Source organism: Oryx dammah, unplaced genomic scaffold, assembly GCF_014754425.2.
Source record: "Oryx dammah isolate SB20612 unplaced genomic scaffold, SCBI_Odam_1.1 HiC_scaffold_5, whole genome shotgun sequence".
Lineage (NCBI taxonomy): Eukaryota > Metazoa > Chordata > Mammalia > Artiodactyla > Bovidae > Oryx > Oryx dammah.
In genome coordinates this window covers 94,697,253-94,710,779 of record NW_024070189.1, presented here as the reverse complement: position 1 = coordinate 94,710,779, position 13,527 = coordinate 94,697,253, and the positions used below count along the sequence as shown (strand labels likewise).

Below are 13,527 nucleotides of genomic sequence, written 5' to 3'. Positions count from 1 at the left end.
GTCATGGTGGGCACTGGGCACGTTGGCGGCGACTAGGAGCCCCCAGGTGCTTGTATCCCACTGGGGGAGACTGAAAGTAACCCCAGTGCACAGTCTAGAGTCATATACGTGCATTGACAACTCCAGAGCGGGCATGTGGGATAAGGGAGGACGGGTGAAGGGGAGGACGAGTGAAGGGGCGGCTTCGGGCAAGTGCAGGCAGGGTTTGGGAGGAGCTGGCGTGGCACAGGTGGAGCCAGAGGCGGGGAGCCCTGGGGTCTCCCAGAGAACAGGGGTGGTGAGAGACGCGGTGGGAAACAGTGGCCATTCCAGACCTATTTAGGAAGAGTGTAAACTCTTCTAGAGTATAAGGTCTTCCTAGACCTATTACTTCGGAGTAATAAGCTCTGATGAACACCCCACGACCAAGTACTGCAGTGGGGGAGGGTGGTGGCGGAGAGAGGGTGGGTAAGAGGAGAAGCAGGAGGTGGTGAGGTGGTGAGGCTGGGGGCCGGCTGAGATAACGCTGGGCTAGGGGTGAGCAATCCAGAGTAGAAGGAGTGGAAGGGGAGGGGCGGACATCAGCTTCTCCAGCCCAGGCTGGGCTCCACCCGCAGCTCTGTCCCCAGCAGGCAGCTGCAGGGAGGCCTGCTCTGGTCACCTTGCAAATATGATCCCTGAGGATGGGCTGGTACTGCGAGCCCCGGAGCTGCCTCTGGAACCAGGACTGGGGCTCCCCGTTGTATGAGATCTCCAGTGCCGAGGCCCCGTTCCGGATCTCGGGGAGGTCAGACATGGTGTCCCGCACGGTGATGGTTCGGAAGGGACCTGAGCTCAACCTGCAGCAAAGCATGGAGGGTTGGCACCTCTGGGACACACAGCTACTGTTACCTGAGTCACAGCTGCTATCCCCGACGACTGGCACCGTCTTCTCCAGCAAAGGGGACCTCGACTCGGAGTCAAAGGGCTACCCGAGGTCACTGGGGCAGCACTCTCCTCAGACCCTGTGTAGAGCATGGGCTCTGGCTGTGGCCCTGTACTCAGGGTGCTCGGGCAGGATGAGCCCAGAGGGGCAGAGCGTTCTGGGGGCAGGCTGGACCCCACACCACTGCTCCTCGCTAACACTTTCTCTGGGCCCGGGGCCTTGTCACTGAGGTCCCCCGGCACCACGACCATGGGCGGGCAGGGCTCCTACCTGGTGATGTTGCTGACAAACTTCTTGTCGTCCACCACGACGCTCAGCTGGCAGGCCCGGGGCGCGAAGACGTGCAACGGCTCTGGGAACAGAGGGAGTGGCTCCCCAGGGGCTGCAGCCAGGATGATGGCTCGCCTCCGAGTCTGGGCCACGCCGTACTGACCAGCCTGTGCAGGGAGGACCAGAGACGCACAGTCAGCGGGCACCCTGACTCGCTGGTCCGAGGGCTGGGGTCCGTGGCATCTGACTTTGGGGAGCATCTGGCCGGTGTGAAGCTCACCCAGAGAGCCCTTAGTTAACCCACAGTGCTAGTGCTAAGTTGCTTCAGTCGCGTCCGAATCTTTGCGATCCCATGGACTGCAGCCCACCAGGCTCCCCTGTCTATGGGATGCCCCAGGCAAGAATACTGGAGTAGGTTGCCATGTCGTTCTCCAGGAAGTTAACCCACAGGCTTCCACCTAACCAGAGTGAGGCCAGAGGGCAGGACAGGCGATCCCAAGAGGTGGCCAGCAACCACGGGGGAGGTGGGAGTGAGCTCAGGAGATGCTCTCAGCCGGTTCTTTGGACACATGGGGGTGCCGTGGTCTTAGTGCTGGGGAGGAGGGCAGCCAGGGGAGACACCAGGAGCCGCGCCCCCCGCCTGGCAGCCCACAGTCACAGGGACAGAACACGGCCACCAGTGAGGCTTGTTCGGTGAGGCTGAGACACTGTGGAGACCAACAGGGAGGGCTTGGGGCCGAGTGCCACCCTCTCCCCTCCACACGCTGTTTTCCAGCCATCTCTCCCTCCTGTTTCAGCACCTGTTTCAGTTTTAGTTATGCCATCAGTTACTCAACAGGCACACACAGAGCAGTCGCTCTTCAGAAGAGGCCTCGTCCCCTCTGACCACCCCAAGGCCCTGTCGCTGCAGCCACAGCCACTGAGAGCCCCCTGGAGTTTTACCATGCACACCCTCGAGGTGTTCATAAGCACGTCCGTTCACCCAGAGACTCAAATGTCTAGTCTATGAAACAGTGTGGTCTATGTGTGGTTCCTGACCCACCCTGTGTGGGAATCTAGCTGCTACCTGGAGCACAGCTGGGCACCCCACACCCCATCAGGGGAAACGAGCTGGAAACGACGCAGCAAAGAGGTCTCTTGCACATGGTCCCTCCGGACTTGCTGGGGTCCTGGCTCTGAGTTCCTCCAGAATCTCAATGCCAAAGGCTCCATAGTGCAGTGCGGGCCAGCATCTGCCTCCACCAGACTATAGGTCATCACCCTACAGCCTGACCCTTTGGGGAGTTTTGTTTTTAATTTTTGGCCACATTCAGCAGCATGTAGGATCTCAGTTCCCCACCAGGGATCGAATCCACAGCCCCCACGTGGAAGTGCTGGGGAAGCCCCCTCTAGAGCTCTGTTTTCAGTTAGGGGCAGTTTGTTGCAGCCCAGGGATGGCCGCCCCCGTCTCTGGCCTCTGCGTCTGCCCCCAACCTGGGCCCACCTGCAGCACACCGAAGGTGCACTGGTAGCCCATGCGGACCAGGCAGCGCAGCGTCAGCTTCAGGACCATGGAGCGCTTGAAGGAGACGAAGTTTCGAACGTTCTCCAAGAGGAAGTAGCGGGGCCGGTAGTAGTCACAGTAGCTGTGGGGGACAGGAGTGACCGAGAGTCAGCCCCACGCCTGGAGAGAGCAAGGCGGCCTCCTTGGCCAGAAGTCACTCCCAACTGCTTTGACGCTTGTCAAGACAAACCTGCCGGCTCTCAGGGTCTCTCCCTAGTGGAGAGGGAGCCGTGAACTCCCTGAAGACTGAGAGTGGCGCCTCGCTCAGCAGCAGCCTTCTGTAGGAGCGAAGGCTAAAGCGGTGACTGCTTGGCCCTGGCACCAGGTGTTGCAGCACAAGAGCAGGCCATCTAGTCGCCCTTGGGTGGCACTGAACGCAGAGGGGCTTTCGCTCTGTTTACCTGAGGAAGGAGACCACCAGGGAGTTCTTGAACTTGGAGTAGGTGCGCGAGTTGAAGCGATTCATGCCACTGAAGCCCTGGCAGGGCGGCCCACCGCACAGCATCTCCACGTCTCCCTTCTGAGGCAGCTTCTGGCCGCGGGAGTTGGTCACCTCCCCAGCCATGACCAGCTTCAGCAGGACGTTGCAGTCCTCTGTGAACACCGTGGACCCAGGGTTGTTGAGCCGGAACGCCTGGGCCGCAGGGTCCCACATCTCGATGGCCCAAAGTGTCTCCGAGATGCCTGGGTGGGGGATACAAGGACACAGACGTGTCATGAACTCCCCAGAAAGAGACTCTCTAGTCGGAACTGTGGCCAGGGCCACAGAGGTCTTCCAGACACAGCCTGCCTGATCCAGTTTTAAACAGGTTGTGTGGAGAGACCCGCCCCCGGAGCGCACCCGCTTGGTGGAAGCCTTCCGACAGTCCCCCACAGCCGGAAAACACGTCCAGGGTCCGCAGCTTCGGCAGTTTGATTTCTGTCTCCAGTTCACTCGGCTCACACGTCTGAGATTTCGTCCTGTTTTTTCCTGCAGGAGATGGACCCCAAGTCAGAGCAGGGTCCTGATGGGCTCTCCTCAAAGCCCCTGGTGACTCAGAGTCCACCTCGTTTTGAGGGAGGTAACATCAGAGGCTGCTCTTCCATACTGACTGACTCATGAGTATCCGAGCTGGAAGACGCAGCCTTGAAGAGGAACCTGGGGGAATGACACACCAGACATACCTTTCCCCTTTCCCTTCCCCTTATTTCCAGGGCTCCGGGCGTAGTTCGGAGGATCTTCAAAGCTTTTGCTCTTGGCGTTATAGGCCTGAGGGGGAAAGAACCACAGTCTGGAAGAGAAACACCAGTTCCCTTCTCTAACAAATAGGATTTAAGTTAATTTGATAAGAATATACTTCATTTCTTCCTAAGTATGGCCAGAAGCCAAGAGGGCTTTGATTCTAATAGAGAAAAGGGGAAAAGTCTATTAATAAAAATGTTTTATGTGGCTGACAGAAATTCCTGCTATTTTAAGTACGTGGACTACTCATTCTAAAAATAGGCAAATATTATAATCAGGCTGTACAGACCAGAACCTGGGGGACACAGGGGTTATCTTAAGACCATACATGCCTGTCACAAAGAAGCCGTGCTCAAACAATTTAAAAGTGATTACCTTAAATCAACAGACTCCTGGCTCTTCTCTCTCTCAATAACCAGGCCACAAGCTCAGCTATGAGGCTGAAGGGACTGGGGGCAGGGATTCATCTCCTGGGGCTAGAGGTCCATTTCCCTAACTCATAGACACTGGCCAGACCAGCAGAGGCCACCTAACAGTCTATAAAAATTGTTATTTGTGTGTGTGTGTGTGTTAGTCGCTCAGCTGTGTCCGACTCTTTGCAATGCCATGGACTGTAGCTCACCAGACTCCTGTCTATGGAATTCTCCAGGCAGGAATATTGGAGTGGGTTGCCATTCCCTTCTTCAGGGACTCTTCCCAACCTAGGGATTGGACCCAGGTCTTCCGCATTCCAGGAGGATTCTTTACCGTCTGAGCCACCATGGAGGTCTGAGTTATTGCATTCAGTTCAGTTCAGTTCAGTCGATCAGTTGTGTCCGACTCTTTGCGACCCCATGAATCGCAGCACGCCAGGCCTCCCTGTCCATCACCATCTCCCGGAGTTCACTCAGACTCACGTCCATCGAGTCCGTGATGCCATCCAGCCATCTCATCCTCAGTCGTCCCCTTCTTCTCCTGCCCCCCAATCCCTCCCAGCATTGCATTAGGATGTTAAAATATTTCATTTTGCTTTAAGTGTTAAATTCCAGATCAACCTGAGTGTCACAGACTCGTGCTCTGCGTAAGTAAACTTCTCGGGTGCTGTGTCTGACCCAGAGGCCCTCCCTGCAGTGAGCCCAGGGCCCCACCTCGAGAAAGTAGAAGCGATCGGGGCCACCAGCAGAGAAGTCCTGGAGGCACTCAGGCAGGTCCTCTCCGTACTCCACGGTGCAGCGGCCCTGCACGGCCTTGAAGTCCACCACGGCCTCCTCATCGCTCCAGTAGAGCAGGTTGATGTCTGCGTGGTAACTGGCTGGGGTAGATTTGTGTGTGTTCTCCGGCCTGGGAGTGCAAAAGTCTTTGTTAGTTCGTTTGTCGCAAGTTGAAGATGAATTAAATGGCATGTTCCTGGGGATGTGCCCATAGGATCAGAGGGTAAAGACTAGGCCCCATGCCTCACTAAGTCACCTTGATTACTAACCCCCTTAGTCGGCGCTAAACACCACGAACTAGTGGGATTTCCTACCGTGAACTCAGCTAAGGGCTTGCTTGCTCTTTATACCTCCAAGAAGACTGGGTGGGCCTGGGTTGAGACCAGTCGCTGACCTCCTATTGAGAAGCATGTCTAGAGCTGCCTTCGCCCCCCTATGCCCGCCAGATTCCTTGTTCTCTCAGTACCTGTTACTTCAAAGACTTCAGAAAAACTTTCCTGTATGTTAGCTCAGAAGTGGAGCAACTGTAGACTTATCTGTATGGATCAGCTTCAGTTTAAGCTCCTAAGTACTATTAGGATCCCAAAAACTCAGTGCAGCCAAGACCCTGGGTCAGAGAGAAACCCCAGAAACGGAGAAGAGGGCCTGGAAAGGACAGGAGGACTGGCAGTAGGGAGGAGCGGAACACAAGGGCAGCTTAAACAGATACCAGGGTTTTGAGGGCGCCTCAGACAGAGCCCAGGATATGCCATGCCTGCCTTGGTCGCACTCCAGACCTCCACTCACTGATCTCTTTTGGACAAAGCTCTGCAGCTTTAAGACAGGGATCCAGGGCTGTGTTAACACAGTTGTAGTGATCCTCAGCACCCACCAGGTAGTCAGGAACACCTGGGAGGACTACCTCCTCCACCCCTTAGACCACCACTGTGTGTGCGATTCACTACCTCCCGTAACTCAGGCAGAGGCCCCTGGAGCGCAGAGCCCTCACCAACCTGTAGAACTTGTTGACCCTGATCTTTATGTCGGTCTCATTGGGCCGGCCGTTGCTCTTCTTGCTGCAGAAGATCTCCTTTATGCGGCCAATACGGTAGGGCTCGGGGGCATCCAGGTTGCTGCCCTTGATGTAGTCAGAGTACTTCCGGTAGTGCTCTGGATACAGAGCTTCGTCCACAGGCTCCTTCCGGGGGCGTTTCACAGGACTGGACAGCTTGATGCTGCAGAGAAGTGACTGCTCTGAGTGACTGAACGTGAAACGTTAGAAAGCGGTTCGGCGTGACTGACCAGTGATAATCACTGTTTAAATTCCAGCACCTGAACTAATGCAACTTGGTACCCTGAGCACAGATATAGAGATTCAATCTCATCCACACTTTAACACAGGTATTCCCCATCTGTGCTCTGGGTCTCGCTGCTGAGGTTGTTCACATTCTCCCTGCGCCCAGCCTTAAGGCAGGACTTCCTGGCAGGTGATGTGTTCAGCTCCACGGGTGTGAGCAGCTGTGATAAACAAGCCCTGCCCTGGCAGGAGAATTGCCAGTGAGCTTCCCCTTGCCTTGTACAGGCAACTTCTGAGAAGGCAGAGGCCCTGTCAACCCAGGTCCCTGAGTGACACAACAGTCTGAGTCCCCTGAACCACAGTGGACACACAGTCCAGGCAAGAGGTAAACTCCTGTGGTCTGAGAGTTGTGGCGGTGGCATAACCTACATTCTGACTGAGGCACTAACCTCGGGGCCCTGCAGGAGAGGCCAGGGGAGAAGATGGGAAGTCTGGGCTAGCCGAACCTGGCCTGGCCATGCACTGGTGGAAGCAGGCCATCACATCAGATGCCAAGCTGCCAGGACCACAGGGCCACACTCTGAAGACCGGAAGTTGAGCAGTTCAGGAGGGTGGTGTCGTGTGTCCCCGCCAGGCCTCCCGAAGTCTGTCAGGCCCCAGAGACCCTCTGAATACCTGTGCTCTCATTTCCGGCGGGGCCAGGAATACCTGGTCAACAGCCCTACAGGGCGGCCTCCCCTTCCAGGCCAAGAACTGGTGTTTCAGGGCACCATGTACACCCGCTTCGCCGGGCTGGGAGGACTGAGGCTCTGCAATTCAGTGCATGGGTTGACTGGGTTGAACTCATTCAGTTGAATGGGTTCCAATGAGGACTCAAGGAAAATAAGTCGGGAAACTGAGCTAAGCTTGCCAAAATGCTGGTTGTAAATCCAACTACACACTAGTTCTAAGAACCAACAAGGAAGGGATCAAGTGTGGGAAATATCTGTGGCTTTGATTTTTCCCTGAAGAGCCTCAGTCCTTTGATGTGGAAGTCTTTTGATTCAGTTCCCAGTTACCAAGCAGTAACTCACAGCCAGCCTTTACACTAAGCCAGGCGCTGTGCTAATAAGCACTTTTTTTTTTTTTTTTTTTAATTTTAGATTTTTTTTGGCCACACCATAAGGCATGTGGGATCTTAGTTCCCTGACCAAGGACTGAACCTGTTCCCCCTGCACTGGAAGGGCAGAGTCTTAACCACTCAACCACAAGGAAGTCCCTAATAAGCACTTTTAACTCACTTACTCCTTAGAGGCCTGGCAGGCAAGACAAGATACTCCTCTCCCCATCTAATAACGGGAACTGGGGGCAGGGTCTCTGACATGACTAGCTGGGCAGGAACCCATCACTGACCCCAGCATCCTCCTTTAGCCAGCAGGCTCTGTCTCACTTCTTTCACAGATAGCTTCACTGCCACAGAAGGACAGTGGCTCCACGCAGGACCGCTGGATGGCATCTGCTCACCACAGATGCCAGTGCAACAGCTCAGCAGCAGCTGGTAGTGGGCTGAGGTGGGGGGCACGTGGTGCAGCCAGCCTGCTGCTGGCCCGGAGCGCCTGGCCCCGCTGGCTTCAAGGGGCACTCACTTGAAGGTGAAGGCCTCGGGAGGCAGGTACACGCCATCGCCCACCCGGTACTGGACGCCGTTCTTGGTGGCGAGGCTATAGAGGACGCGGCCTTCCAGGTCCTGGAGCTGCTCCACGACCCTGGGGATTTCCTTCTGCCTCATCTCGGCCAGACGTGCACAGCTCACACAGAACCTGAAGGAGTGGTGGACAGAAACCAAAGGCCCTTGAGTGGCTGGTGGTGACTATAAGTAGCTGCCGCTGGCGTATTTCCAGAGACTCCGGTGACCAAGAGGAAGTACACACGGATGTTAGAAGGCACTGGCTCTCCTGTACTTTTATGTTCACACTTTGATTGGGAACCAAAGCCCAGAGATATGCACATCAGGAAAATGTCAAGTTGACCCCACTTTTGAGTAGCTGACATAAAAACCCAGAGACATTAGCAAATGACCTAGAATCTGGTAAGAATCCAACATGAAGGATAATGTAGACCACGGTAAAGCCAGGAACTTAAACCATGTCAAAGGAGGCTCACACTATTATCTCTAAAGGCTATTGGGATTTGGTAAAATGCAACATTCCTGATTAATAAACCCTTCAGAGGAGAGTTAGAGTGCCTTAAAAACAGATCAAGCCCCAAAGCAGCCCAGGCTGACTGGAGAAGTACCAGAGGCAGCTCAGCAAACCCTCCCAGCCTCGCTCCCACACGCTGCTCATGATGGAAAACTCCAGTCACCACCTTTAGTTAAAAAAAGTGAGGTATCAAGATTAGAAAGGAAAACAGAAGCACTAAGCATTTAAGAAGGAAGCCTCTCTAAGCGTTAGAGTTAAATGGAATCAAAGATCTCACTTATAAGGAAAGACATAGATTTGAGGGAAAGACATAGATTTGTGGGACAGACACAGAAAGACACATCCTATCCCTGAGTGGGACAGCTTCTCATGGGGGTGACCCCGACCCCCAACCAGGCTGTCCACACACTCAGCCACTGCAACCGAGTCAGGCTGGTCTCTAGTTGGCAGGAAGGGCAATCAGAGGATGGGGGGACAGCAGACCCAGCAGAGAGAGGCACAGAACAAGCAGGGGAGTTCACACACTCACGCAGCATCCTAGAGCACCGACAGGGCAGCCTGGGAGCCCAGGCCCCGCACTCACTTGTACTTGTTGTCCTCTGTTGGCTGAGTTTTCGGAGGGGACTCAAATCTCGCGTAGTCTTGGTCGTACCACAGCTGGTAGAAGTAGGTCTTCCCATCGTCCTCCGACATCAGGGCCTCAGGGTCCACACCTCCCTGGGGATGGGGCCACCATCAGCCACGATGACCCCGCGCAGCAAGGGGCGGGAACACGTGCAGGGCACCGGGGACTCACCTCCAAGGCCCAGTTCTCCGAGGGGGCCTTATAGATGACCTGCACCTTGCTGTGGATGTACGAGAGCTGCATGTCCTCACACTCGTCGACCAGGAATAGCTCCAAGGGGTCCGAAGTGGCCCCAAGGACCGTGTCCGTCCCAGCACAGAACCAGTGGGCGTGGAACATCTGCCCATTGCTGCTGTCCTCCCATAGCGCCGTGACCCTGGAGCCGGAAGACGGGGAGGGAGAAGGTTCTCACTCGGCCGGTGGAGCTGGCGAGGCTCCTCAGGAGCAGATAACTGTCTGGTGTCGCTTGCGTATGTACTCAGTCGTGTCTGACTCTTTGTGACCCCATGGACTGCAGTCCACCAGGCTCCTCTGTCCACGGGATTTTCCAGGCAAGAATACTGGTGTGGGTTGCCATTTCCTTCTCCAGGGGATCTTCCCAACCCAGGGATCGAACCCAGGCCTCCTACATTGGCAGAACTCTTTTACCACTGAGTCATCAAGGAAGCCCATTTCTCGGTTTTAGTCTAAGGCAAAGAGCTGCTGCTCTTTTTGGAGAACAGGCACCTCCTACTTTTACTCAAAGTGTGGGCTAAAGTCAGGCGGAAGGAAGGATACAAACCTTGCTAGATACAGTGGTTTTGAAGAGTCGTCTGGAATTACAGAAACACAGTCCCCCACTTCTAGGGTTTCCGAGTCAATGCATACCTTCTTGTAGTAACTCTTCTTCCCGTCAGTCTGAAAACAAGAGCTTAGTTTCAGGAGAGGATGGATCTGAAGGTCTGTGCAAGGCTTGTCCTGCGAGTGCCTGCTGCTTTACAGAAAAGCATAGCTCATGACGATTTCTCTCAACAGCCGTGAGCTCCAGCAGCCTGGCTACTTACTACAGAGAGCAGCCCCTCCCCTGGCTGGAAGCCTGCAGCTGAGGCACTCACAGCCCTCTGTGGCCAGCTCCGCCCTCCTTTGTCAGCAAGTCAGATCCTAGCCTTCAATCAGAACAGTGCCACATCCCACTCATCACACCCCCCTCAGACTCACGGACCCCCTTCCTTCTCTCCCACAAGGAAAGCTGGTTCCCACCACAGGGCCTCTGCCCTAGCTCCTCGTAAGGACTTTAAGTGGCCAGCTACTCTCCAACCCTTCCGGATGTTGTTCCAGCAAGAAGCCTCTGCGGCCCCAGCCCTCTTCCCATGCCCTACCTGCCTGACAGCACTTGTGTCGCCCAGACCTAGAGCAGCACCCAGAAGGGGCAGGCCTCAGGCTTGCTGAGGGAACTGGCCTATCTCCAGCTTATGGACACCAAGGGACCAACACGGAGAACATATTCACTCTCCAGCTGTGGCAAAGGATTTGATTCTTAGGCAAGTGAGCAAAGAACCCCCAGAGGCGGTTTGCTAGTGCTCCCAAACACCAACTCCTAGCGAGGGGGCAGTGAGGACTCTCCTCAAAACCAGCTTCACAGGGGAACCAGTCTCACACACTGGGACTGTATCAAATGCCCGCTTTGGAGGGCAAGGAACATCGCGTCCTTGGGCACACAAGTAAAAACGCATTTTTGGCGCCTGGCCACAGACCCCAGCCGCTCAGCCGGCTCTGCTCTGCTCGAAGCTGTGGGATGCGTGGGCAGGTTTCTCGGCTCCAGGGCTCCGGCTGCTCTCAGAACGGCTGGCAGTGAGGCACCCGGCTGCTCAGCAGCACAGCAGCACAAGGACGGCCGAGGGCCACTCCCGGATTACCTTGACGGCATCGCCAACCCAAGAGATCCGATTCTTGTTCTGCTTCTTTTTCTTCCCCTGGTGCATCTTTTTGGGTGATGGCATCTCTGGAATATTGTCATCCACTTCCTCATCGTCATCTGCCTCCTTCATGGCCATGTTGGGACACCTACGAAGTCACTTGTGATAGGCAAGGTCTTTAAAAAATAAGACCAACTGGGAACTGCCTGGTGGTCCAGGGGTTGGGACTCTGTGCTCTCACTGCCAAGGGCACAGGTTCAAGCCCTGGTCGGGGAACTAGGATCCCACAAGCCCCCACAGCGCAGCCGGAAAAAAAAAAGTAAAACCAACTGAAGATGTTTCACTAAGAAAACAGGGACAGGTTTGGCAACAACGCTAGACAAAGGGATCTTGCCTATTCTATACGTGTCAACCCAGTTGTTCCACACGAAGCCTATTTGCCATCAGCTGGCATTTCCCTCCATTCTAAAAACAATCATTGGCCAAACTTACCTCCTCTTTTGGCAAGCCTGCTTGCTCCGTCCACTACCACCAAATTTAACCATATCTTTACAGGCCTTACACTTTCCACACTCGGGCTGTTGACAAATCTAAAACACATTAAAAAAAAATTGAATGGCATTAGTCACAGCCAATAACCAGTTTTTGGTGAATTTTAAAATATGTAAGTTTAACCTCATTAGAACTCAGGGAAGTAAGAGTTAGGAACAAGACGTGAGGCCTGTAAAGGTTAACCCTGAGACACGGTGCTGGCACAGGTGTGGGGAAAGGAGAGCTCAGGTGGCTCAGAGGTAAGCTGGTGACACTACTCTGGAAAACAGTGTTCTAGATCAAAGTCAAGTATGTAACCTACACCCCAGCAATTGTGCTTCTAAGTAGTGAAGAATCACAGAAGACACATTAGAATATCGCACTGCCCATCACCGAGGGATAGGCTGGGAGGGTCACAGTGAAACACTATGGAATAAAGTGTTAACTAGGTCTACCCGTATCAACACACAGTAGTTGTGAAAGATGCCAGTTTATGTATATTTAAAAAAAAAGAAAATTTAAAGCTTGGATACACACGTGCTAGATGAAATAAAAACCAAAACAAGAATGGTGAGGACAGGGAGTTCGCTGGTGGCCCAGTGGTTAGGTCTCCGTGTTTCCAATGCTTGGGGGACACGGGTTCAACACACAAATCCCTATTGAAGGCAGCCACTGAAGACAGAGGAGACCCTCAGAATCCAGGGACTACTGTGAATGGAGAGCGGTTCTGAAAGCAGCTGCTATATTTTCACTTTCAAGCTTTCATCCAAATTAAGTCAAATAGACACCAAAACAGATCTGATTCTGGGTCAGGGATAGAATTAGGGAGATTAATTCCTACAGGGTGAAATAAATATATATTATACTAAAAAATTCAGAGAGAGGTCGTCTCAGGCCTCAAAGCTAAGCTGGACGAAGCCCCCATTTTCTGGGGAAAGTTACACCATGAGACAAGACAGGATCCTGGGAGGACGACCCCGCTTGAATGAAGCAGTGCTGGCCTCTGTGGGGCAGTCACCCCTCACCCTCACACGGGGCCTGAGGACACAATGGGATGTGGCCAGACTCCTTTGTAGCAGCAGCAGCACTGATGGCAAAGGGCCTGCGCATGCCTCTTTTGACAGCTGTCCCGTAAGACGTGCAAGTCCCCTTAGATAAGTAACTCCTTCTCTGAGCTCTGTTTTTGGAGGTCACGTCTAGGCAGTAAGACTCTCAAGCCAAAAAGAGAAAACAGCGAGCTCCTCAGAGATCATGAGGGGCAGGAGAGCCGGCTTAGGCGATGTTACCTCACAGACGCCACAGCGCCGGCGCTTAAAGGCATTCTCCTTGTCTTCCTTGTCATCTTTTTCAATTTGCTCCGCAAAGAAAGTGTCGAAGATCTGGTAGACCAGCTTGGTGGTGGTGGCCTTGGTGGGGCCCTTGTCCTTCTCCTTGGCGGGTTGCCGGATGGTCTGCCGCCTTTCGGCTCGCCTGGGAGAGAGATTCCACGGCGTTAGCGGCCCAGGAAGCGCTCCCGCAGTGCCCTGCCTTCCAGACTCCGTCTCAGGTCTTCAGGCTCACTCCTGCTGCACCCTCACCTTTTTCCCAGGGTGACCCCGGCCAGCTTGATGAGGTCTCTCATGCAGGGGCTCAGGAAGATGGGCTGCTCGTCACTGTCCCCAGCCCGATCATAACTCTCTACTTGCTCCACCACAAACTGGGCATGCCGCAGGAGAGAATCCTCTGTGAATCGATTCAAGTTGAGCATACAAGGAGGAACAGTGGTCTTTTGGAAAAAAAAAAAAAAAGAATAAAACGGAAGTTTCTCTTAGGCTTAAGCAAAACTGGTTTACGTCAAACAAACATGCTTCTTAGTACATGTAAATGGGACTTCCCACGTGGCTTGGTGGTG

General features: G+C 54.2%; 1 protein-coding gene across 2 annotated transcripts in view; it reads right to left on the bottom strand.

Moving 5' to 3' along the window:
• DNMT1 (DNA methyltransferase 1) overlaps positions 1 to 13,527 on the bottom strand; it is a 43,216-nt gene that overhangs the window by 2,589 nt on the left and 27,100 nt on the right. For both annotated transcript variants that reach the window (XM_040240747.1, XM_040240748.1), the window contains exons 20-35: positions 13,214 to 13,401; positions 12,923 to 13,106; positions 11,598 to 11,695; positions 11,106 to 11,253; positions 9,992 to 10,107; positions 9,382 to 9,586; positions 9,169 to 9,302; positions 8,031 to 8,204; positions 6,122 to 6,343; positions 5,067 to 5,259; positions 3,882 to 3,966; positions 3,559 to 3,687; positions 3,119 to 3,401; positions 2,658 to 2,799; positions 1,175 to 1,341; positions 641 to 818 (exon numbers count right to left, since the gene is read on the bottom strand). In XM_040240747.1, coding sequence (XP_040096681.1) covers positions 641 to 818; positions 1,175 to 1,341; positions 2,658 to 2,799; positions 3,119 to 3,401; positions 3,559 to 3,687; positions 3,882 to 3,966; positions 5,067 to 5,259; positions 6,122 to 6,343; positions 8,031 to 8,204; positions 9,169 to 9,302; positions 9,382 to 9,586; positions 9,992 to 10,107; positions 11,106 to 11,253; positions 11,598 to 11,695; positions 12,923 to 13,106; positions 13,214 to 13,401 — 2,646 coding nt within the window. The remainder of the gene's footprint in view (positions 1 to 640; positions 819 to 1,174; positions 1,342 to 2,657; positions 2,800 to 3,118; positions 3,402 to 3,558; positions 3,688 to 3,881; positions 3,967 to 5,066; positions 5,260 to 6,121; positions 6,344 to 8,030; positions 8,205 to 9,168; positions 9,303 to 9,381; positions 9,587 to 9,991; positions 10,108 to 11,105; positions 11,254 to 11,597; positions 11,696 to 12,922; positions 13,107 to 13,213; positions 13,402 to 13,527) is intronic.